At 49.6% G+C, this 26411-nt stretch overlaps 1 protein-coding gene across 1 annotated transcript in view; it reads right to left on the bottom strand.

Moving 5' to 3' along the window:
- Positions 1–2899: 2899 nt before the first annotated feature.
- The window catches only part of Clmn (calmin), a 92692-nt gene continuing 69180 nt past the window's right edge, over positions 2900–26411 (bottom strand). The window contains 19 exon segments of the mRNA XM_038335746.2: positions 2900–3107; positions 4419–4511; positions 5008–5078; positions 5684–5744; positions 7974–8170; positions 12088–12942; positions 12944–13135; positions 13138–13299; positions 13302–13376; positions 13379–13423; positions 13425–13475; positions 13477–13617; positions 13620–13697; positions 13700–13780; positions 15886–15968; positions 16899–17092; positions 19486–19676; positions 20816–20908; positions 25925–26008. Of these exon segments, the coding sequence (XP_038191674.1) occupies positions 2936–3107; positions 4419–4511; positions 5008–5078; positions 5684–5744; positions 7974–8170; positions 12088–12942; positions 12944–13135; positions 13138–13299; positions 13302–13376; positions 13379–13423; positions 13425–13475; positions 13477–13617; positions 13620–13697; positions 13700–13780; positions 15886–15968; positions 16899–17092; positions 19486–19676; positions 20816–20908; positions 25925–26008 (2919 nt within the window). The 3' untranslated portion in view covers positions 2900–2935.

Below are 26411 nucleotides of genomic sequence, written 5' to 3'. Positions count from 1 at the left end.
ATTTAACAGATGCTAAGCAAGGCTGGAGACATGACCCGTGGTGATTGGTGCATGCTGCTCTTGCAGAGGGACCCTGCTTCAGTTCTTAGCACCCACACAGGGGATCTGATACCTTCTTAGGGCCTTCATGGTTTCATGGTACTTGTACTTATGTCCATACACACACACACACACACACACACACACACACACACACACACACACACACACTTTAAAGTTAATCTTTTTAAAAACGTCAAGGGATTGGATGGCTTGCCCAGCGGCTTTCCACAGTCACCCCCTCTATTCACCCCTACACTCCATGAGATTGCTTTTCCCTTTAAAGTAAAGCCGACTTCCTGCCAGCCTGAACCCAGTGACTCTTGGGTATCTTACCTGAAGACATTTTAAAGGCTGTTAGCAACTGTAGGAGGTGAGAGGAGCAGCGTGCAGACTTCTGAGCCTGGTCTAGTCCCATAAAGCACATGATTCACATCTGGGCCAGCTCTTCTTTGGTACCTCATCTGGGAGAGAACTTCTGTGTGCGAGGACATAAAACATCTCACACAGAACATTTATCATCTGTGCTTTTGAACTTCCAATAGGACCAGGGAGCTCTTTAAGTAGTTCTCTTTCTAGGGAGCTTCAGGCCTTCAACCTGGAATTGCTCCAAGCTCCCAAAAGCTTTCCTCTGTGGAAGGCCTCAGTTCTTTCTGGGAGGGGAGGCAGATGCCAATCAAAATGGTTGAGAGGCCAGATTTCTGGCCGTCATGACTCAATGTGCTACATAAATTGTTTTAATTGTATTTAAAAACAAGCAAGTCTTTGGCTTGCCCAAAGAGAATGGCTCCTGGACTAAGAACAATGCTCGCATGTCAAAGGCAAGACGTGATGCTCCATCTTCATTGTCGATTTGAGGGCATTTAGTATCACTATGGGAACACACCTCTGGATGTGACGCTAGAGGTCTTTCCAGAAGGTCTTAACTAAAGAGACACAGTCCACCCTGAATGTGGGCAGCGCCGTGCCATGGGCTGGGGGTCCTGGACTGAACAAAAAGGAGAAAGTGAGCAGCGTGCCAGTGTTCATGTCTCTCTGCTTCCTGACCGAGCGGTGTGACGAGCCAGCTCACAGTCCTGCTGCTGTCACCCCCTTTATCATGGACGGTGGCCCTGGAACAGTGAGCTCCAAACCCCCTTCTTCAGTTGTTTTCTGCCACTTATTCTGCCACAGCGACCAGAGAAATGAGCAGTGCACAAGCCTGCAGCTGTCAAGAACATTCTAGAAGGAGCTAAGGATAAGCTTGAAGGTTAAATAAAAGGTCAAAAAAATGATGGCTTTGTTTGAGTGAGAACATTTTACTTAGTTTCTTTTTATTCCTTCTAGGACATTTGTGTATCTTGCTGGAAGTTTTCTCAAAAAAAAAAAAAGCGACAGTTCTAGACTGGGGATCATGTGGCCTGTGCCCTCACGGCCAGTCTCCTTCTGGTGAGCTGTGTGACCTCGGGCAGCCTGCTTTGCCTCTCTGAGTTCAGCTAAATAAAATGTTCCGTGAGGCCTCCTCCTGACTAATAGCTTGTGGTTTTTATTATTTTTTTCTTTCGGGTTTTTCGAGACAGGGTTTGTCCGCATAGCCCCGGCTGGCCTCAAACTCGGAGATCCACTTGCCTCTGCCTCCCAAGTGCTGGGATTAAAGGTGTGTGCCACCACTGCCCGGCTCAGTTTACAGTTTTATAAGGGCTGTGTAGTATGTGCTTTTAGAGAGGGATGGCAAGGGGAGGAGGGACCTAGAGTCTTCCCAGACCTGAGCCTTTGCACAGAGAAGAGGGCAAGAGGATGCTGGGGCGGGGGCTGAGGACAAAAGGGGGGTGAGGAAAGAAGCCACTCCTTTCACAAGCTGCCTGCCCTGGCCTATACATCCTGGTGCTTCCCACAGTCTTTTCAAGGTTTCCGTTATGGCTGACTACGAAGGATGCTAGTGTCAAGGTGTGCGTCCTGAGTCCAGAAAACCTGCAGATAAACTCTTCCAGCTCACCTTGGGAGCTTATTCTGACCCAGGCCACTTTCCAGCACTCTGGGGCTCTCGCATGCAGCCTCATAAGGACTTCAGGATTCTGTACAGAAAACTCCGAGGATGGGAGGAAGTCTCGGGGCTATCCGAGACAGCCAGAATCTTGCTTTTTAATGCAAATCTAGACTGACTCCTTCTCCTCTTTCATCTGATGGGAGGTCCTACTGGTGGAGAAGGTTTGCAAAGCAACAGCTCCTCCTCAATCCAATAATTGCAAAAATGAAATTAAACACACAACCCTCCAAGAAGACCAAGGTGAAAGATTGTGCCGTGGCTCACAACCAAGGTGGCAGAGCACCCTCTTCTTTGGAGTCTGCCATGCCCAGGTGTAATTTCTGGGGGAGCAGGCAGGTGTGTGCCAGTGAGCACAACAGGTCGTCAGGCTGGGAGAGGTGCACGGGAGCCGTAGCATTTCCACTCACACACTCACACGTGGAGAACAGGGTACCTTCCTTCCTAGTATGGACTCTGTTCTTTCTTGAAATCAGGCAGACCCTCCCCTGAGATAAAAGTAAGTAACTCAAGCTCCTCCAGGAGCTTGGAAACCTACATGTTCACATGCTAAGCCCCAGGTTTGGGGGTACACATTAGTAAGGACGCGCATCGATCAAACAAGGCACATAAGGAGGAATCCTGTTCACAGACCTAGTCTCTAACCTGAGCTCGGAGCACACAGTCAGGGAGGGAAGCATGCTCTCAGGTCTTAGAGAACCAAGGGGAACTGAGCAGAGACTGAACCAGACAGCAACAGGAGGTGGGGCCCGTGCTCCTTCTGAGGTCTTCCATTTCTGTAGAAGTGGCTCGACCCCGAACAGACAGTTAAGATGCGGAAGGCAAACTCCACCCTGGTTAGGGTCCTGTCTTTTTATTCTCCAGACACACGTTTCAGAGCCGGCTGACATCAAGCTGGGGGAAGAGCAGCAAGCAATAGACCAGGAGCCACAGGAAAAGAATGAAATAGACCACGTCGGGCTGCTGTACGAACTGTGTCAGGGAGTCGTTGGGTGGGCTCTGGCTCCCCAGGGGCACGGCTTCTCCAGAGGAGTTGGTGCCAGTCCTGCAGAGGGACAGATAGGGAACAGGATGGTCACTGGTGAGGTCCCTAGGAGGAGCACATCCCGAACCTCAACCCAACTGCCACCCTGCAGATGATGGTTCCCATGACACATCAGAAGGCTCCCATCTGTGTGTATGCTTCCATCCAGGAAGCCCTTGGAACACCCACACAGACCCCATCTGTATCCATGACCCTTCATAGAAGGAGCTGTCTGGCCCATTTCACAGACGGCCACAGTGACAGTCATGGGGCGGCAGTTGTCACAGGCCACAATGACTCTGTGATAGAGCTGCACTTGAGTCACATCTCCTGGGACACCTCAGAAGGAGGTAGGACTACCAGCTCTCAGCTATGCCTCAGGTAATAAAGGAACTTAGATAGATGATTTCAAAGCAGCCACCAAAAAACAAAGTCACCCCAAGTTTAGTCTTTGAGATATTACCTTCAGAGGAACTGCTAGCTTTGATTTGGGGTCAAAGTTACCTTTCTTTTATGTGGTGGGAGGGAGTGTTTAACATGCCATTTTGCTTTTGCCTGGCAGGTAATAAAACAGGGTGCTGGCAGGAGAGTTTGGGTGGTGGTAAAAACCAAACCTCAGACCCAAATGTACCAGAGAAAAGGTAGAAGGGGCAGGTGGGGGACCAATACACAGAAGCCTGAAACATGAGCTTCTCGGGGCCATTTCAGGCCTTGGATGGGGGCTATGCTAAGCCTACACCATCTCCCGACAATGATGGGTTAGTCTGTGACATCTGCCATAGAGGGATTTACGCCCGAATAACAGACACTGGGCACAATTTCTCTGGCTTAACGTTGTCCGTAGGGAAAATATGAACTATATTTGTTTATATTTCCTAGCTGGATGTAGGAAAAACTCCTGCACATGTCAAATTCTTGTTTCTTTCAGAGCCCCACCTGGCCAAAGCTAAAAGCACTCTCTCCCTAGCTGAAGGCTTCCTTTGGCAGAAAACTGAGATTAGCATTTCTATTTTAGGCCTGAGAAGAAAGCAGGGTATCTTGTTTGTATTTGTTTTTAGGAGCCAAAAGAGTAGAGGTCTAAGGGCCCCATTCCCAGGGTGTTGGGTAGAGACTACCAACCCCCATCCCCCATCATCTAAATTCTTCCAAGCCCATGCAAACCCACAGGAATGGGGCAATACAATAAGGTTCTTCTGTGACTTTAACAGGGGCAGGGCCGCGTCAGAACTAAAGATTCTGTTCACATCTCCGGGGTTCTAGGCGGACTGGTTTACGATAACTCGAGAACAATCAACTAGGCAATCTAGCTCTCCACCAGTAACGAATACTTTCATAGACAGCCTGGCATGTTTGTGTTCCCGCTTCATGTCTGCTCTGATGCCGTAAAACTGTAAAATCAGCTCAGTGAGCTTCTGAGAATTGTACCTGCAGTGGGACAGAAGGGACACAGGGTCAGGTGCTGCAGGATGGGACCCTACAGCTCTACCCAGGAGACTGGACTCTACCTCTGAAGGACTCCAGCACAGATGCAGAATCAGAACCCAGACCCATCGTCTCAATCACACATTCTGAGCTGTTCTGCCCCTCTGCCCGAACTCAAGATCTAACTTCCCCCCATCAATTTACATTCATTTCATTTGGAATTAGCTATTTTCCCAAATAACTAATAGCATGATAAATAAGGCATAGTTTTTTTAAAGGCCCCTATGAGGTAGGACACACACACACAGACATACACACGAATGTATCTCTCTCTCTCTCTCTATATATATATATATGTACATATATATATGTACAGATATATACATGTATCTAAATAAAGACATATATGTATATATATACATATATATACTGCATACATATATATATATATATATATATATATTTAAACCCCACAAACTCATGGAATGAGGTCACCAACCTGTTTAACACTCTGTTTCTCCGCTCATCCAGATCGGCTGCGTTCCTCAATTGAACATAGCTAAAATGGTCCTACAGTGAAATTTATAAACAAAACCCCGCAACCCAATTAGTAAAGATGAAATCTCTGAAACAGAAAACAAGGTGAGTTTAAGCTTACAAAGCCGACCGTGCCACGCTTTTCTCGATACTGCAGACATCTAGTTTCAAAAATCAAATTGCCAAACAAGAGATACCGCCCTGCCTCCCCACCACCCTTGCCTCCCTGCCCGAGGGTGACTGGGAAGAGACCCACCCACCTCCTAGACAGGCTCTGAAGTAAGAGCCACTGCAGGTCTCAGCACCTGCAGATGTCACAAGGATCCTCTAGTGATGGAGCACCCTTAGTTTGACTGTGATCTTTCTAGGTGTGGGTGCAGAGTTGGGAAAGTGTCTGTTTTTTTATGACAAAGAGGCCTTTGGGCTTTGAAATCAATGCTTTATTTACACCTCTTCTTGCCCCAACTGGATATCCAATTGGACTGTGCTTAACATGGTTTCAAGTGTGTCTGTCTTCTATCCCAGTGTAAGGTTGGTGCAGGTCAAGTAATCCCAAAGCTCAGGGCTGGGAGAGGGAGGATGGATCAAAAGGTACCGATTAGCAGGGGGCCATAGAGAATGAGAAATTCCATACTAACCAATTCCAAAGACCTATTAGCATGGTCGCCGAATGTAATGCTGGAGTCACTGTGGCTATTCCTGAAAAGCAAAACACGTGGTGAATGGGGTACCGCCCCAGGGCACAAGGGGTCCAGTCACACAGTTACCCCACGCTGGAAGCACAGCTCAAGATCCAGAGGACAGCTTGTACCTACGCATCCATACTGTTAAAGCACACAGCCAGGTGTGGCCACAGGACACTGGGCCTTCATCTATACCCAAATGCAAATCAGGGTTTTTAGCAGAAAACAGACCACATATTTCTAAAAATTCTAAGATTTGGGCCAGGACTGGGGTCTTTATATACAAACATCCTGTGAGGTTGGGGCTTCATCTGCAGTCCCCTGCAGGTTAAGGGCAGGGCTGGGCCCAAGCCCTGAGGCTGGACTTTCTCTTGCGATGTGGTATTCCTTGCTATGTGACTACTTCTGCCAATACAGTTTTGGGAATACCGCCATTTTTTCCGGTTCCTACAGAAGAGACTGACTTTATGCCCAAATCTTTGAGGCCAACGGGATGTCCCTTGGTCTTCTGAGTAGCTGATACCCACAAAGAGGGGCAGAAGAATCCTGGCCATCACTGTGGCTCCTGCTGAGAGCTGTCGATGCGAGTTTGGGAATGACATCCCTGTTCAGTGTTATCCTCATATGCAGAATGATGGATCACGCCATCTGCTTCAGGATGCCTTGGGTCCTGGCTTGCTGCCAAGCAGAACTAGGTGTCCGGTCGGTGCTATACACCTGATGACACAATGTCATCTCAGTTTCCTTTAAGCAATTTCTCACTACGTGGCTTCCAGGAGCCTGGTCCTGGGCCTGAGTATATAATCTCAGAAAGACCCTGTAAGTCAGCCTTGGTAGTATCACATATTCCTCATTGCCACCGTAGCACAGGCATGAAGCAAAATGCAACCTCAGCGTCAAAAGGTACCCAGAAGTCTAGATCTCAGCAGTGCCCAGAGTAACCAGATCCTCCATGGTGCAGTGCTGGGTGCTGCAGAGCCCCTTCTTGCCCTTATGTGTGGGTAATGCTTCCTAATTCAACAGCGCATTCCTGGGGGGAGGGAATGGTCTCTCAGCTCTGCTTTAGCACACTTTCTCCCAGGTATTTTTACCTTACAGCCCATCAATGTGAGCCTTGTAGTGAGGGTGAGCACTGCTCTTCACTCTCCCACAAACCAGGGGCTGAGGATCCATCTCCTGACCTCCAGAAGACAGGCGGAAGCAGAGCCAGTCATTCATACATTCATCTACCCAAAGAGCTGAGTGCCCACTGCAAGTCAGGGCCACACCTTGCCTTGTCTGGGCTAGTGTGTGAGTTCAAAGCCAGCCTAGGCAACTTAGACACTTCCTCAAAATAAAAAGCCAAAAGAGGGCTGGGGAAGTAGTTCTTTGGTAGCCTAGCTCACTCGCCTAGCATATATGAGGCTATGAGTTCAATCCCCAGTGCTGCCAAAAATTATAAAGAAATAAATGTTCTATTAAGATAAAAAACCACAAAGATGCTATGATACAAGAGTGTATCAAAAATAACTCGTAAGAATCCCAGGAATCTGCTTGGAGGAGGTGTAACGGAGTTGCCCCCAGAGGCTGAGCTGGAGCTATCCAGGGAACAGAGTTGAATGCAGAGCGACAGTCCTCCAGTTTGATGGAGCCTAAAGAAAAGTATGAACCCAACGGAGGGTAGAAGGCCAGGGCCAGAGATGTGGAGTACACACATGAATGCTTAGGGAGTCCTGTGGGTTCCTAGGCCAGAGGAAAGCTATGCAGGGATTCCAACTGAGTTGTGACCAGAAAGGCATGTATAGTAGAGAGGCATCCAGAGAATGATCCCACGCTGTACCCTCGAGCTTCCCAGAAGTTCTATTTACCCTGGGGCCAGCAGGTGGAGGCTCCAGGACGCCCTCCCGTAAGCTCACCTCAGTGCTACCTGTTACAATGGAGCTGCTGCAAGGTCTGAGCTAACAAGGTCTATCCACACCACAGCATCCTTAACCATAGTGTTCCTGAGCATGCTGGGCAGCAGGAACTGGGAGGTAACTGCTACCTATTCTGTGACCAGTGACCAGACTCTATGTAGGGTACATGACCAACCCGACGTCACGCCCAGAGACAGGGACACTTCCTTGTCTGTTCTCCTCAGCCAATATCCATGGCTTGGGCTTTGCTTGCACCCCCAAATGACGCACTGTCTATTCAAGATGCTTGCTCACCCTAAGAGAGCAAGCCCCTGCCTCAGTTTCTCAGTGAGAAGATCTCAATGACATACCTGGAAGGGACCTTGTGTTCACAGGGGTTTTCTTCAAGGTCATCTGAGGAGCGGACAGTCCCAGGGGCTATAAATAATGAGCTTTCTACTTGGTCCACATGTTTCCTTTTTTCTTTCTTTTTACTGCTAGTTGAGGCTTCCATTAACTTTTCTTCTAATGGCTTTTCAGGGAGTTCCGGGTTTGGGGGTTCTTGGGGCTAGAATACAAAATAACCAAAATACAGGTCAGACTCCCCACTGAAGCAGATGACATCATTACCCGGGCTCTACTCTAAGCCAGCCAGTGTCCCTTCCAATTCTTAGGAATGCCTTCCTATGTCGATGGCCCAGGAGAGAAGCCCAACCCATTCCTGCACCTTGTGTAGAGATCCAAGGCTGAGAATCGATGGAGGAAAAGCAGCAAGTTTTGGAGCCAAGAAGCTCAGTGATATGAAACCCTGCCCAACTCAGCTTCTTGACCTTAAGCCACTGACTGTCTCTCTTTGACCCTCACCCTCTCAGTTTTCAGACGGGTACAGTCACCACCACCCTCTTCCCTCTGCAGCAGACCCCTTAGAGGGCAAAGGCTTACAGCAGGCAATGACTGAACTTGAGCCAGCTGGCCAAGTGCAAATGCAGAGTCTCTGGGAGGACACTGACATTGTGCCTTTGGTGGAAGGACCACAGGGCCACATCTAGTCCTTACTGGGAAGGGGACTATCTGACTGATGTCACACTGAGCACCTGATAGCCATCAGCCATGCCCCCACTGAAATCTAGAAGTGTGGGAACAACAGGGAGAACCTGCTCATCAGGGGCCAGATAAGGAATTTGGAGGCCAGGTCAGCTACCCTGAACAAAGCTCCAGGTAGGAACTGAAAGTGCTCTTAGCCAGCATCCTTCATGGTTGAGCAGAGACCTTTCCTAGAGGGGAAACGATGAGAGGATCTTGTTTATGCTATTATTATTTTTTTAAACGATCAGAACCGGACAAACTTGCCATTTTCCCAGTCTTTGGTTTGCTCAGACAGCCTTTCCTTTTCTGGTAGGAGACAGACTCGGGGCTCTCCACCCCATGGACTTTGCACATTCCCAGGGTGAAGTAGGGGCTGTGCTTGGGGACCAAAGTGCCAAATGGGGTTGGAAGCAGCAGGCAAGCAAGGCTATGGGTCAGAGCCATGACGGTGTCAATATTGCTCCCTCTGGATACAGGGCTGTGCTCAGAGCTGGGGACAGAAGCCTGAGTTGCTCTCTCCCTTAGCCCCCGCTCCCCGCTGGCCACCGGTAAGACGTGGGGCAGGATGAGATTCTAACTATTCTGAACGACCATATGGTTCCAACCCAGGGCTGCCCCAACCACCCTTAACTACCCATCGAACACTCGGCACACATCAGGCACTCAATCTGATTTTGGCAACTATGGGCAGAAAGCCTATAAAAATGAAGGGCCAGGCACTGAAGATGTGGCTAGGTTAGTAGAGAACTTGACGAGCAAGAAAGAAGCCCTGGGTTCTGTTCCCAGCACTGCATAAGCCTAGCAGAATGGTACTCAGAGGCGAGAATGGAAGGGTCAGACATTCAAGGTCATTTTTGGCTACAGAGTTAGTGTGAGGCTAGCCTGGAGTACCTGAGAGCCTGTCACAGCCAATAAAACAAAGAATGAAGGGCCGGACTTGCATTTCCATAGGCTGCTCACCCAAGGCCAAGGCCAGGATGCGATTTGCATGCTCACCCACCTACCTGCCTTGCCCTTCATAGCTTTTTGTCCCCAGCAACCTGGAGACTTATTCCAGTTGTCCTGCACATCTCCAGCCTAGACATCAGATCTCACTGAAGGCCACGTCCAGCCCTGCTGGCTTCTGTCAGTTTCCCACAGGAGGCACTGCTGAGCAGAACTGGTAGCCCACGTGTGAAGAAGTGTGTGGATGGAGTGGCTCTCAGCACCAGGGGAAGGAGACAGCTGTGTCTGGCACCTCTGGAACCACCCACCAGCCCTCTTCTCCATCTGCCTTACATCTGTGGAGCACATTGCTCCCTGCCCTGTCCCAAATAGCCATTTGTGGTTGAGAAGAACTGAGAATTCTCCCCCATTGTCCTGGATTAGCAAATTGAACCACAGCAAGCTCTGATGATGGCAGGGTGCCGTCTCAATCCTAAGCATCTCGGGGGCTCCCCACACACCCTTGCCTGCAGCCCCCAGAATGTAAGCTTTCTCAGCCCTCCCAGTACCACTCATGCCCAGCTATGTCTCCCCATTTATCCTCCTGTTTCATTCCCAAAGCGATATGCACTTGACCCCCTGCAGTTAACAGACTTGCTCCGGCACCACACTGGTCTCTAGAGTCCAAGGATAAATACAGAGACCACTTACTCTTGGGATGGAAAAACAACAACAACAACAAAATCCCAGCCCGGTGATGGAGGTGCACACCTTTAATCCCAGCACCCAGGAGGCGGAGGCAGGTGGATGTCTATGAGTTTGAGGTCACCTTGGTCTACAGAGTGAGTTCCAGGACAACCAGGGCGATTACACAGAGAAACCCTGTCTCAAAAAACAGATAAACCTTGTCTCAAAAAACCAAAACAAACAAACCCCCAAAACCAAAACCATGGAAACAGGAAAGAACTGCCGGAGTACGGTTGGCCCCAGCTAAGACAGCAAAGATCTCTGCTAGGGCAGGACCTGGGAGGAGGTGACCATGGTACAGAGCTCTGAAGGGTGAATGACCACTTGCTAAATGCTGTGAGGGGAAGGACCACGCAGGGCATGGGTGTCTTGGAACCAAAAGAACCTGACTTTGCTGGAAGGAAGGCAGAGAAGGGTGGACAGTCAGGTGGGAGAGGAAAGTGTGTCAAAGGTCATGCTAAGGAAGTGGGGGTGGGGGAAAACGAGATGACACTTGGGGTCTAGGGGCCCCTCTGTGGGGAACTCAAAACTTAACTGGGAGAGCTAAGAGGTGAAACACCAGAGGAAAAAGTATGAAGTCAGAGACAGAGCTGATCTGGATAAGCTGGTTCCATTTCACTCGGCTTGATTCTGGCCATCGGGAATGTCCCCCATCCGAGTTAGCTTGTTCCGCACACTCTCCAGCCTCTCTGGGTTCGAGGAATCTCCCGTCTGCGGATGGCCTTTGCAAGTTGCCATTCTGTGTGCACCGCTTGAGGCAGTGTTGCGCACACCTCTCTTCCCTACTTAGCCATGTCTCTGGTCCCATGATGCTCCTTCCAAAGGGCATGAGCCAGTGGTTCTTCAACCTTTCCTAATGCTCGGGGAGCCTTTTCAACACAGTTCCTCATGTTTGTGGTGACCTCCAACCTTAAACATTACTTTGTTGCCTTACTTCATAACTGGTAAATTTTGGCTACTGTTGTGAATTGTAATTCAATTATCTGATTGCCAGATAGATATCTGAATATGCAACCCCTGTGAAAAGGGTCATTTGATTCCCCCAAACGGGTTGTGACCCACAAGTTGAGAACCACGGCTGAGCTGCCAGGCAAGTGGACTGCTGGAGCTGAGCTCAGGTCCTCTTCCTCCCATCCATCTCTGCGTCCCAGCTTAGACACCCCCTTTCCCCACACCCAGACTTCCCTGGACTGCAAGGTATTTCTTTGTATGAAGACCTTCCCTGCTCACTGGGACGTCAGGCTCCATGCACCTGTCCCCTCTTGCCCCCTCCTTGACAGAGCAGAGACACAAAAGGCTGACAAGTGTGTGCTCAGCTGCTTGAGATTAGAATGAGTGCCCCCGTGCCTGTCTACGCGATCCACAGTGAGTCACCAGAACACAGCCAAGGTGTCAAAGAATCATACCAATGTGAGTTTGCCCTGTCTATGGGCTGTAGGAGACGACCTGATAGTTCAACATTAATGGCTTTTTTTAAATGATCACCTGCTGCTCTGCTGGGCTCTCACAGACAATCTCATTTGTTCTCTTGGAAGCCCTTTGAGTAGGGTATGGATTGGAATAAGATCAGTGGGGTGACTGGTTGCAAAATATTAGCAGTAGCTCCAGTCTGGGTGTCAAGGCAGTGCCTGCTGGAGTCTCTTGGAAAAATAAATAAATTCTATGCTTATGGGTTCGTAAGGGAAGACTTACAGAGGGAGAAGCTCTTAGTTTCCAAACCTCAAGTACCTGCTGGCTCTCCACGGGACCATTCTCTTTGGTTTCCCTCTGTTGGTTTCCCTCTGTTTGGTTTCCCTCATGAGAGGGTGGAGAACCAGGTCTTGAGGTTGATGTGGGCCCCTCAGAAGTCCCATCAACATGGGACGCCTGGTCACCGGTGCTGGGGTGGCCGTTGTCAACAGGCGAGGAGAAGCTGCAGCTGCTTTGGGAGCTGTGGGCCTCCTCCTCCTCCCTGGAATCCTGGAGATAGCCCTCTTCGGGCTCCCCTAGTTCTTCGCCTTTCAAATCCTCCCCACCTTCCGCATAAGCCTCCAGTACTGCAGCCAGGGGCACCTCGTAGTGCGGGTAATAGAACAGGTCATGGGGGATGACGGAGATCTTCGAGAGTGGTGGAGAAGGCTTGAAATCCAGCCCTTCTTCACTGTGACTCCTGAGGGTTTCCAGGCTGACGCTGGTACTTGGTGGGTTGGATAGCACTTCTCCGCCGACCCCGGAGAGGCCTTCTGCTTCGCCTTCTTCCTCGCTGCGATGCCGGGTGGACTTTCTCTTGGCCTTTTCATACACTTCGGGTTTCTTATCTGCAGGCGTTTCTTCTAGGGGCGAAGGATGGTCTTGATCTTCTTGTTCCGGGCCCTTGGGAGGAGGCTCGTGCTTGTCAGCCTCCGACTGGGATTCAGGTGACTCTGTCTCTGCATGGGGAGACTTTGATTTCCTTTTCCCCGGTTTCTCAGTGTTATTCTCTAGCCCCTCTTCCTCCCCAGGGGTCTTTTCAGGGGGTGAGGAATCCTCACCAAAAGCCTGGCTGGTGGAGGCAAAATCTGCGAGGTCCCTGTTAAACTTGGAAGCCTTCAGTGGGATTGCAACTGTCAAAATAGTCATCTTTATCCCTCGGCTCGACAGTTCAGCAGCTGAAACCTTGAGTTCAGTGGAGCGTGGCCAGGATTGTATGATCCCCAGGGGATGGAGGAGAAGGACTTTTCTCACCTTGGCTAGCTTGAGTCTCTACAGTGCCATTACAGAATGAGGCATCCTGAGGAGGCTGATCCATGATGGGGCACGGCCATCTACACCAACAATGTCTTCCGGGCCCTTGTCTAAGGATAGTTTCAGGCACTGGCCAGTCTTCCTGTCTGTCTTCTTTTCCTTGGCAACCTCAGCCAATGAACCATGACCATCCTGCTTAGACAGATCCTTTGCCGCCCTTGGGCTCTCCCTCAAAGCGGATGGAAGTCTGAGCTGTAGAAAGGGTCTTTGCTACATGAGGCATCCTTGTGCAAGTCAGCCTCAAAAATGGACGGTATTTCTTGATGGGCAAAGAGTTGGACCTCCGGCCGTCCTTTCTGGTTTGATAAAATGGAAGATTCTGGAGCTGGCTCCGTGCTGGATCCGGTCTTCCTTCCCTGGGCTCCCCTGGAGGACTTGGTCAATAATCTGGTGCATAAACTCAGATCGCGCTGTCCGACAACTTGTGGCTGGCACGCCACCCAGGACAGAAACCCCTTCGTGCTCTCAGGCTAGGTCACAGACGAAGACTTTTGGCAGGAGGGCGGGTGGCTGGTTTGTCATGGTTGACAGCTGTAGGCCCGCTCTCCATTCTCGCTGAGGAGGAGGACCCGGCCTCTCCTGCTTCAGAAGGGCTTTCTTTGATTCGGACAAAGGTGGACTCGATGGGAGCTTCTTTGTCTGGATTCACAAACTCTTCCTGCAAGACACCCCCCCCAATGATAACATGAAATCACAGGTTCTACCTTCAAGTAGTACAAACCCAAACAACAACAACAAAAGCCACTTTACAACGAGGTTTTTCCTGCTGAGATGCAAAATCCCAGGTCAATTAAAAACATGAAATTACATTTTTTGAAACTACAGGTGCAAAGAGACAATCAATGCACTCAATGGGGTGTTGGGCTTGTACTTCAGTGAGGAGCACCTCAGCCGCTTCACCCTGCCAGAGAAGGAGCTTGCCTGCCTGAGGTAAGGAGAGACCAGTCACCCTTCCTACTGACCATGTGGGTTACTAGGAAAGCTGAAGCTAGAAGTGGTGTCTAACAGCAACTCTCACCAGAGTCTCATGATGGATTCCCCCCAGGGGCATCTTCAGTGTGAGAGGCCAGGCTAGGACTGGAAATGCAGGGTAGAAGTCTTTGGGGACTGCAGGGCTGGCTGGGCTTCTGGGAGTGCAGGGATAGAGTGGACCGACCTCAAGAATGCCAACCCAGACGGCAGAAATTGAACTTAGCACCAACACGGCTTCTAGGTTCCTGAAACAGTCAGATGAGCAACTCCCATCTCGGGTCAGGAGGAGGCTATCTCCCCTGCTTGTTGTATTCCCCAAGGGTGCACGTGTTTAGAAGTTGGTATCCAGTGTGGCTATAGGAGGGTGTGGAGGGACCTCCTTTAAAGGATGAGGCCTTAGTGCAGGAGGGTAGTTCTGAACCTCAGAAAGAACTGACAAACTTCTCCTAGGACCCCAGTTTCATTTCAGACGAAAGCTGACGTTCAGAGTTGAAGACTAAAGATCCAAGGGCTCTCTGGCTTCCTGTCTTGGCTATGTGACCTCTCTGTCTCACACACACTTTGACTGTAATTGCCCATTGAGGTCCTTTTCTAAGGTGCTGAGTCAAATCTCTCTCTCCAGCTTTATTATTTTTATTTTTATGTGTATAATGTTTGCCTGTGTGTGTGTGTGGTGTGTGGTGTGTGTGTGTGTGGTGTGTGTGTATGTGTGAACCATGTGTTGCCAGGTGCCCACAGAGGCAGAAGACAGTGACAGATCCCACCCTGGAAAATGGTTGCAGATGGTTGAGGAGTTGCCATGTGGATGCTGGGAACTAAACTTTTGTAAGAGCAGCCAAGTGCATTTATTCAGCTGGAGCCATCTCTCCAGCCCCAATCTCTTTTCATTATATGTTTTCTAGCATCTGGCATCTTGTCATAGCAACAGAAGACAGATCAGCATAGAAAAAGAAAGCCTCAGTAGCTACTCTTATTCTGCATACTGTCTCTACCAAGGAAAGAAAACCAAATTCAGGAAGGAATAAGCGAGTAGAAAGAAGTCTACAAACAAGGAGGCAACAATCACCAAAATGTAGACCCACTATGGCTCAGGGTTGGAAATTATGACAAGGAAGGCTCTAGAATAACCAGCTTATGCTTGCAAAAAACTACAAAAGACATTCTTTAGGAAAATGATCACAGATGGAAGCCGGACCTGAAGAGGGGCAGAAGGCACTCTCAGAGGGTAGAGGTGCTTGCAATGTAAGTCTGAGGACCTCAGCCCACCCGCTCCCACAAGCTGTCCCCTGACCTCCATGCACTCACCCTGCTATGCACACACCCCCTGACCTTCCCCTACAATGTATACAACAACCAAAACAACAGTAATAATAAAATATATTTTAGTTTCCTTTAAAAGCCTACTCCTACTGACTACTTAAAGCAAAAAGAGAAAGGAAAAGAAAAGAAAAGAAACAAAGAAAAGAAAAAAGCAAAAACACAAAAGTTATATTAAAGACTAAGAAAGTTCCACTGGGCATATAAGAGTGACGTCTGGATGACAGGGAACTTCTGTCACCTGAATCAAGTTTGGAACAGGAAGAAGTATGTGTGAGATGTGACTGGCTTTCTGTCCCATTTGAGACCTTGATGTGTCACAGATGGTTTAGAAACTAAAGTAAGGCAAGGAACTTGAGGTCCCTTTGTTGCTACCAACCACATAGAATGACGCAGCCTAAGCCCCTGCTGTGTCCCCTGGGGACCCAGTGAAAACACATAGTTTTGAATTAAAAGTAAGGGAAAGAAACGTACAGGCTCCAACTCTGGAAAGCGTTCTAGAAACTGGGCCACATATGTCACAATGGACTGTTCATCCGGCATGTCAACCATGATGTCTGTTGAGAGAGACACGGCCATTAGCAAGACACATGCTTTCTCCATAGGACCACCGGGTGCTGGCCGAGGAAGGCACACATGCGGAGAAATTAGGCTCAGAAAATGGGGATGATTGCCTTTGCTAAAGTCCCCACAGCTGGCTGAAGGACAGAGGAACTGGGCTGGGAGAACCTGGATCCCCACACTCAGGACTTCTTGCCCCTCTTTCCTTTGATTCCCTTCGCTGCGAGCAGTCAGCTCATGCTGGGCCCATGAATAAGCACATCTGGTGACCATGATAACCTGCTGCAGGGAGTCCCAAAGGTGGAGTGCAGGGTGACAAAACTGAGTTGCACACCTTCGAAAGGCGTGTAGTCCCCTAACTGTCATTCTGCAGGTGGGAACTGGTCCTTGAGATTATCCAAAGGCATGCTGGGTAAGTAAGATGTTTACGGTCATGCTGTATTCAAAAATGATCCTTCCTGCTTCCCTTGTCTTCCTCCCTTTATTCTTTCTCTCTCCTTCCTCTTCTCCCTTCTTTCTTCCAGCTACAGCATTGGAGATCTAAGCCATGGCTTCACACTTGCCGCTGAGCTATGCCTTCAACCCCCCGAAAGGGATCACTTCTGACGTAACCTCAGTGACTCAAATATGGAGGTACTACAGGTACTATGCAGCCAATATACATATATAACCAGGAGGATTATAGAAATATACTAGCTAAATATTGATATTACATATGATGAGTGAAAAAAGAGATAAAATATGTATCCTAAACGATGTCAATTATGTAATGATATTATAATTAGATGCACAGAAAAAAGACTATAACATAGAAAATAATATTTTTCCTTCATTAGGCTTTTATTTTTTTTTCTGTGTTTTCTACCTGGAAGAGCAGATGGCACATTTGTAATAATAATAATTAAAGGACTGAGAGGTCACTGTACCTTCCGGCTCCAGGAGCCTGGGGATGTGCAAGGTATCGTGTGCAATGCTGAAGGCCTTCTCCAGATTCTCCCGGGTGGAATCTTCCAGAGCCTGCTTCATGTCCACCAGGCTGGGATCAATGGCTTTGATGACAGCCAGGAAAGCCAGCCCGCTCCTCCAGCTGCCCGCAAAGTCCTGGACCGCCACACCATACCTGACAGAAAGTAGCAGGGATAGCAACTACCCAGGTCAGGAAAGGAGCCTGACGAGGAGGACTGCACGCAGCAGCCTCGCTGGCTGGCCTGAGGGGGGCTAGGTGCTGTGCTATGTCACCCTGCGAAGACACCGACACCCCGGCCCTGACCATCACGAGGGCCACCTTGAGAATCTTCCAATGGAGCAGGAGGTACACATTATACCAAAAGGCAACCAGACCCTGGTTCCCAAGTCTCTAAATACATGAAAGAGATTTCTACGCTGCATACATCACATGACAATGGAAAGCGGGTACAGGGGGATGTGCTCTATTACAGACCGAGCCAAGAAGGTCCAAGTTCCTATCTCAGCTGTCCTCCATGCTTCTGCCTCAGTGACCTTGACTGGGCACAGACCCTTTCTGAGCTTCTAACACTTTAGTTATAAAACAGAGTGAACACAGGATGACCTTGTGGGTTACTGTGATTGGGAAGAGTGAAGTTTTCACAAGAATAGCCTCATCTAAAGCAGAACTTGGTGTGTGGAGCAGGAATACAAAAGGCACACAATGAGTGTCAGCCACCAGCACCATGAAGACAAAATCACAACCTTTTTTCCCTCGTGTGTATGTATGTGTGGTAGGCATGTGAGTGTGTGTGTTTGAACATGGAGGAGGGGCACGTATATGGAAGCTGGAGACCAACATCAAGTAGTCTTTCTTAATTGTATTAATTTCTCCAATGTATTCACTGAGGCAAGGTCTCTCGCTTGAACCCGGAGCATACTGACGTGGTTAACCTGGCTAGCCAATTTGCCCTGGGGATCACTCATAGCCCTCTGAGCTCTGGTATTACAGACGGGTGCTGCGGAGCCTGCAGATGCTGTAAATATGAGCTTTCTTCCTCGTGCTCACCCAGCAAGTGTTTTAATCACCAAGCTATCTCCCGGGCCCAAAAAACATAACTTTCAAAGTGAGGGACGAAGAGAATGATTGCCAGGTGCGGATTCTCTTTAGAGTCCCTCCTTTCATGTCTTATTATGCTCATGGAATTAACAAAAATGTAACACCTTCCAAATGCTTCCAATGTAGAAGTAACTTCAGACCCCTAACAGGTCTCAAACTCCCTAGGCAGAGCTCGTGCCAGCCTTGGCCCAGTGACCTGATCAGACTACATTCTCACAGCCAGTCATCCAGACAATCTTTAGTAGGACTGTCAATCAAGCAAAGCCACCAGCTGCCACATGCACTTGCCCAAGTGCAGGGACGCACGGGTACCCACAGTGGGGCCACAGAACACTCCCATCTCCCCAGCTGCCAACTCTCTTTCACACTCGCGCTAGCCCCGGCAATGAACTCTCTGGCTTGATTTATTTTTAAACATTTCCTGTCTTTTCATAGTAACCTATTCTAATCGTTCACACTCAACTCCCTCCTTCAATTCCCCAAAGGTCTAGCCTCTTCCCAGCCCCTGGGAGGTGTGCAGAAATGTATGAAGTGGCTGTCAGGAGAGGTACAAGCTGATCTCCCCAGTTCTATCACAACTGTCTTGGAAGGCCACTCAACAGGGGAAGCTTGAACAAGTAAGTGAGGTACCAGCAGCTACCACCTAGGTTGTACACAGATGAGCTGCGATGTCCCCGAGTGGGTGTGGCTTCCTCTACACTAACTTGGCACCTCTGACTAAGGCCCAAGATCTGCCAGTAAAAGCCTGATGGAAGACCTGCTATAATCGGGCTTAGAAAATAGCAAGAGTGCTGACTGCACAAACCTGGGGACACACAAAAATCCAGGCACAGCTGCTCGTGTATGTAAGCCTATCCCTGGGGAGCAGAGACCGGGATGCCAGGAGTTTGCTGGCCAGCCTAGTGGAAATGGCAAGCTTCTGATTTAGTGTAAGACTCTGTCTTTTTTTTTTTTTTTTTTCGAGACAGGGTTTCTCTGTGGCTTTGGAGCTTGTCCTGTAACTAGCTCTTGTAGACCAGGCTGGCCTCGAACTCACAGAGATCCACCTGTCTCTGCCTCCCAAGTGCTGGGATTAAAGGCATGCACCACCACTGCCCGGCAAGACTCTGTCTTAAGAGGATAATATGAAGAGCAGTAGAGGAAGACACCTGAAGCTTGCTCTGGCCTCTACGTGCCCATGTGTGTGCATACCCCACACGCTCACATGCACACACCACACACAAACTGGAAAAGCACATCACATTCCTGTTCTGATGGTTTATGTGAATCATAGGATCCGTGGATACCTAGCACCTTGGCAGATGGAGTTTGATGCACCTTACCCATTCAGGTCCATGTGTACCACTCCCTGGGCCTGGAAACAGCCTTATGGGGGTGTGGTGTACCCATGGTGGACACCTGTGGACCTTAGGCAGGCGATAGGTGGGGAGGGGGAGGTTGCAGCTTACTTTCTTGTTTTCCGCTGCACCCACGCCAGCAGGGTCTTGATGGCCTTCCTCTGGTCTTTCACTGATACCGCCATACTCCTCTCTGTGGTGGGGGTGGGTGGGTAAGAGGAGTCGGAGTCTGTGCCCCCCGAGCCAGGTGACAAGCTCGAAGATGGGGAACTCCTGCTGAGGTTGCCCGTGAGCTCCTTTATCTAGAGAGAAAAGGGCAAATCAGACCCAGTGATTCACAAGGGACCCCGGGCCAGTAGGTAGCTCTGACCTGTATCCATGAGACCCTGGTTGGAGAATACAGGTTGTGTAGACCTGGTTCTCAGTATATGAGAAGCTTCTCCTGAGATTCCCGTGGCTATCACCAGCCTAGGCACACACGCCCGTCTTTTGACCAGACTATCTCTGTTCCCCTATAACCTGGCACTCCCAGAATGTATCGTGCTTCTTCAGCCTTCACTGTCCCTGTTCACTCTGGGCTTGTTGCTGGCTGTCCCTTTCTCCAGCATTGACATGAGGGGAATACATAAGCTCAGGCCTGCCCTACAGATTCAGATGGCGTCTCAGCACCACATCCCCGCAATTCGTATGCACAGAACATCTGAGAAGCATCACTCAGTGCACACTCCTATCCACACTGCAAAACACTATCTGGTCACTTCCTCGTGTTTTCCTCATTCTGGTCACCCACTTATGGTAGCTGTCCCTGCTCAGAGCTCTTACAAAGCCCTGCTCACACCTCAATTGTGACCAGCACCCTCTAGTAAGACAGAATCCACATATCTTTGTGACTCCCCCAAGATGACAGAGTCTTGTCTTTCTAGCATATGCAAAACTGAAGAAACTCAACAGATGTTTACTGAATGAGCGAAGGAAGCTCTGGGGTCGATTTAAGGCATTTAGCACATTTCCTGATGTTTGTAGCATCTCTCAGAAAGTCGGGTTAGAGTGACCGAGTCCTGTGCAAACTTGGTATAGTAGGCGAATCTCTCACATGGAGCATGTCTTGTGACTCCTGCTACATTTGCAGATGCTGCATTTGGGAACCGAGGCTCAAGTTCAAGTCTTAGACAGAAAGGGATCCATAGCTCCAAACAGTGCTTATGCATGTACCTCTCTGAACAACAGCAGCCCCAACGCCCCTGGACACCCTCCCCTTGTGGATCGCCTTTGTATCTAAACCATGAACCTCAGTCTCCACTTCTTGGTTCTCACTCAGAAAATAGCCAAGTCTGACTCCGTGGAAACTAAGCCTTATGGTGTCCCTCGATGTGTGCATGCTATTCTGCGGTTAGAGCAACGTTCAACACGATAACTGTGTGCCAGAGAGCAGCAGGTTTACCTGGAAGAAGAGAATGATGTTCCATATCAACCCAAGAACCAGCGAGGGGTTGCCATCCGCTATTTCTGCTGCATCGATGCTAACCAGCTTGACCTGGAAAGAAGCAGTAGATAAACGCAAAACCCCAAGAAGTCTCATCTACCACCTCCACCACCACCCAAGGCCTGACGCTGCTGACTGCCCAGTGCTATTTGTCATTGCCAAAGACAACCTCTCGGGGGACACCCAATATGTAAAACTGTATTTGATAAAAACATATAGTGCTTCCCGTGGGTGGACGCTACCCTAAAGCTTTACAAGCACTTATGAGGATGGACTCAGTTTACCCCAACCACAAGCCTATCATGTAGACACTTCCCTTACCGCTGTGTGTCAGGAGGCATGCACTGACATGCCCAGATAAATACAATCTGCCCAGGGCCATAAAGAGTGCAAAGTTTCCACCATTCTCTTCCAAAAAGGGAGGGCAATAGCCCAGGAAGGCTGTGTGTCACACGAATGCCACCAAACCCCCTGATTGAGCACACCCTTGACCAACTCAGAACACCAACATCAGCCGTCAGAAAGACAGAAATAGTGAGCCCACCATAGCAAGGGACCCTGCATCTATACAGAATAATATATGCCAGCCTAAGAAACACATCCGGTCCGGAGGTGGTTCGTTCATGTCACCTGTATCTGACCATGCAAAGATGTTTCTGATGAACCCCTAAGGCTACCTGTGGCCCGTGAACCTGTATCATCCCAGGACGTAGTCAGGGAGGTGCATGTCCCTGACACCCACAGTCTGCACTTCACATCTGTGCACGCGGAGGCTAGAGGCTGCTGTCCTGTCTTCCTCTATCAGGCTCCACTGTATTTTTAAATTTTTATTTATTTACTTACTTACTTTATCTTATCTTATGTATCTTTTTGAGACAGGGCCTCACTGTATTGCACTGGTTGGCCTACAACTTGCTCTGTAGACCAGGCTGTCCTTGAACTCAGAGGTCTGTCTGCTTCTGTTTCCCAAGTACTGGAACTAAAGGTGTGTATCACCATGCCTGGCTCTCTGCCTGATTTGGTTTTTTTAAGTCAAAGTCTCTCAATGGACCTGGAACTCACTGATTTGGTCACACTGGCTGACCAATGAGCTGTAGGTGTCCTCCCGTCTCTGTCCCCATCTTGCCCAATGGGGTTGGGGGGAAATGGAAGTGCTGACACAAACCACTGCACCTGTATTTTTTTATACACGTTTTAGCTATCAAGTATCAGAACTCAGGTCATCTTAAGCTGCATGTGTTTGACCCTTAACCAAGCCTATTCTGCATTTTAACACATGTAGGGTTTCCTGTGTGTGCTCAGGATGGAGCGCCTACTGACAGCATTTCATTCTGTGAACAGCATTGGATTCCGCGCTTCAGCCTTCTGCCAACCTCTCCGGAAAGGGCCACAGAGCGAGTGCAGGGAGCGAGGCCATGCAGGCTGGATAGGTCTCTCTTCTGTTTCCTCTCCTCGTTGAGCAACACTTCCCAAATGTACATAGCCGTCTTCAGGGGCAAGGGGGATGAAGTGAGCTAATCAGAGTAACGTTTCAAAACCCACACTGCACACTTCATCCTAGGACACTTGGGGGAGGAAAAACGTAGAGACATTGTCATCCGGCAGTTTCTCTCTCCACTCTCCCTCTCCATCATAGGTTGTTAAACTGCTCTGGCTTAGGTCTCTGATCTTATCGGTTTATTGGGAGCTCTGACAACCTCAGTTAGGCCTGGGGTAGCCTAATTGAGGCTGACTGCCCAGCTCCCTAGTTGATGGGCCATTCACAGTCACTGCCAAGAAGGTAATTGAGACAACACGGGCGCATCGCCGGCAGACTGGAGGCCAGGAAGGAAGTTGTCAATACTGAGAGGAACGTAAGCCATCAAACTCAGAGCCAGCATTCAGTCCGTGCTCCTCTGCCATCACTTGCCCCACATAACCAATCACTTGTTGAGGCTCTCTTGTCTGCTCTCCTACCCTCACGTTCTTTCTGGAAACATCCTCTGGTTTGCAGGTTATAAACCATTCCAGTCCAGTGAACCGCAGGTACTGAAGGGACTGCCATCCTCGTCTTCAGTGTGTAGCCCCCCCTTGGAGGAAAGAGCCTTCTTCCATTCTTGAGGATGGACAGACGATAAAATCGCCACTCTTCAGATCTCCAGGGACAGGGTCCCCTCCTCTTCCCCCAACCCAGCCTGTTCTGCCACACTGAATACCGACGAGTCCACTGGGTTATGCGATCATCCTTTCTGTTCTGGGAGTCGGCAGATTTAGAGAGCTGACTTGGGAGCTTTCATGACAATGGCTTCCCTTCCAGAGCATTGATTACTGCAGGTGGCTTCCCAATTTAGTTCCATCAGTGCTCTCAATGTCCCCATTTCAGAGGTGGCAAAGCCAAGGCTTGGCCTGAGTAACCTAGTGGAGGTTCCAGAGCTGGTCCCATGGTGAAGTTATCTGCAACCCACGGTTGAAGGGAGGGGAGGAAGGGTGCATACCGGCTGGTCCTGGGGTTCCAGAACAGCAGGTTGGGTTGCTGTCTGCACCCACTTCCCAGCTCTGGGCACTGTCACCAAGGACCCAGCAGAGAAACTGAGGCCTGCTCTTCCTGGAATCCAGGCAGTGGCACAAAGCGGGACAAATAAGGCTCCCTAAGTAATTCTGTGTATTCTGGGAATGGAGCACAGTATGCCTCTGGGATGTTATCCTGTCCCCTCTCCATCACCAGCTTCCTCCTAGGAAATGGAACCGACAAGGGACTGAGCTAACAAGCATCCATGTTGGGATACTTCTAAACGTTGTTATAAAAATTAATAAAAGGGAAGATGGGGTCAATGCTCCAAGCTGCTGCTAGAGTAAACAGCGTGGAAAAGGCTCACACGTGGAGTACAGGAGGCCAGGTCTTCTCAGTCTCAGCCACGCTGTCCCATGGTACCATATGCACTTAGATCCATCCATGGCAGGAACACCCTCCACCCCATGCAGATCCTCAGTCCATACAGCCTCATCTCTGTGGGACTGAGGCCCCTTTTCATGCCCTGGAGTGTATGTTGCCTACGTGAACGCTCTTTCTTCTGGACCCCAACCATCTCCAAGGCTAATGGGCATCTTACATAAATTATTACCTGATTCTCCCCAATGCTAAGTGTAGCCCAGGCCCACAAAGACACTCGGATGGAAGCCTAAGACGTACCTGGGTAACTGTGACCAGGCTCACCCGTGTGGCATTAATAATAGGAGACCATCTCACGGTCAACTAAGGCAGAAGGAGAAGGGGTAACCTAGGCAGTTGCTTGAAGACCTCACCCATCTCCTCTCCCAAATAAGGCTCCTCGGGAATTCAGAGTAGACACTGCTTCGGGAAAGTAAATGCTAACAATGGAACACGAGTGAGCAGCGTCACAAGTTAGTCACCCAGGGAAGTGGCAGAAAATGGCCGCCCAGTCCTTAATGGGGGTGGGCACACCACTTCCTCGACAGCTCTCTGAAGAAAGTTCTGTTTCGGATCCTTCTATTCAGAGAGGTGTATGATTTCCCCACAGTCCCTAGAGGTGAGTGGGGAGGGCAGGATTGGAAACTGAGGCCTGGTCACACTAAGGCAAGGCTGATCCTCACTCAAGTAATGGCTGACAGTGTCCCTGAGCCCAAAGAGGGAGCCCTTAGGTGAAGCTGGGAAGGGCTTGTGTTTTAAATGGCTTCACTGCGATGAGGTTGACATTGTTCAAGCCTCCCTTTTAGAGCATAAAGACGACTTAGTGGGTCTGGTGCATTTGCAGGCTTGTGTGAGCACCACTGCAGCAGACCGTGGACCACAATCATGATTTCTGGACCCACCAATCATCATCCTGCATCCCTCTGCCTTCCCCAGACCTAAGCCACCGCTGATGCCCTGCCTCTAAAGCCATTTCTGCATCACGGAAATTTCACGTGGATGGAATCAAGCAGGAAGCGTTCATGTCACTCCGCCTCTGTCACTCTGTAGCCTGTGCTTGAGGTCCTACGCCATCACACACCCCAGCACCAAATTATTTTTCACAACCAAGTATTCCTCGGAAATGTTGAGCCTCCATCAGCTGATAAATTCCTGGTCTGTTTCCATCTTTTGGCTCTGATACCAAAGGTGCACTGGGGTGTTTTGTAGTCACCATGCTCTGAACCTTTCACATCTAGGACTTTCTCAACTGTGTGGCGACTGGGAGACAGAGACCACCTCCTCTGTGGTGGTGAATGTGCTCCCCATTCCACTTGCCTCTGGGCTGTGGCTCAGCCCCAGACTTGACACCTACACCATTTTGCATGAGATGACGCTGCAGTGGTGGGCACCTTTCCAGGCTCCCTGAGAGTAGCCAGAAGCAGCAGGGCAGGAAAGCAGGATGGCACCTTTTCCTGCCCTTCAGTGGGTTCTGAGATAATCCAGGTACCCAGATTTCCCCAGGCTCCACCCTAGACTCTCTAGGTCCCTTCATGAGCTACTGGACATCCTTCACCCAGTGCCCGTTCCGCTGAGATAGCGCACACCTGCCTGTCTTACACATAGAACCTCAAAGGAGCCACATCTTGGGGTAATGCTTCACTCTGTGTCAACTGGTCAGACAAGCTGAAGACATTTTACCCAGATCAGTCCAGAAACTAACCTAGTGAGAGGGGGCTTTAGGGTTGTCACTCCTGGGACTCCCCTTCCCACCTGGGAAGGACAAGAAACAGTTCCAAATGCAGACCCAGAAATCTCCATGACAGAGCCAAGCTGCTGCCCTTCCCTCTGCCACACTGACTGCCATGTCCTCGAGTCCCAAGGCTACGTATAGTCTAGCAATCAACTCCAAAGCTCTAGAAACCAAACAGCTGCTGGCCTTCTCTCAGACTGCCTATCCAATCCACAGGCACAAACAGGGTGGGCAGGACATTGGGGCCACATCCCAGAATGTAGCTTCTCCGAGTAACTTCCCTTCACCCTAAGCTCAGGAGGGGCTGGCTATTTACACTTTTAAGCCTTTCCATACTTCCCTCAACACCACACCAAACTTGAAAATTCTGCCCTTTCTCTCCAGGGCAAGCTCGCGTTGCTGAGACGGACGGGCTTCAAACACTTACATTGCTATCTTCCAGAAACTTAAGTGCTTTTGCTATGTTGTTCAACCGAAAAATACGATGTGATGAGGATTTGTATTCATGCAGCTGAAAAACAAGAGGAGACACCACTAAGCAGGCGCCAGCAAGATAGCAAGTGCCCAGGACCATAGTGGGCACCTTTCATTTATTTAGGGATGGTGCTGAAAACACCCACAGAGGAGACATCCAAAAGCCCTGTGACACTGGGATCCTGGCACTTGACTCACTGGAGCCGGGGAAGAGGGAATCTGGACACGGGACAAATGTGTCCAGTGTTCTCCCCAGCTCTCCCCCTCTCTAGGGACCTGCAGTAACATGCTCTCATAGCACATGTGATTATTTGCTTAGGGAAGTGAGCTTGCTGTCCTCATCACGGCTCAGCTCCCCAGCAGCAGCAGACGTGGCTGGTTTCTGGCTAAGAATTTTTGCAGCTGGGGCTTTGGGGAGGATGCACAACAGCCAGCTGCAG

Source organism: Arvicola amphibius, chromosome 7 (assembly GCF_903992535.2).
Source record: "Arvicola amphibius chromosome 7, mArvAmp1.2, whole genome shotgun sequence".
Lineage (NCBI taxonomy): Eukaryota > Metazoa > Chordata > Mammalia > Rodentia > Cricetidae > Arvicola > Arvicola amphibius.
This window is presented reverse-complemented; position numbering and strand designations above follow the sequence as displayed.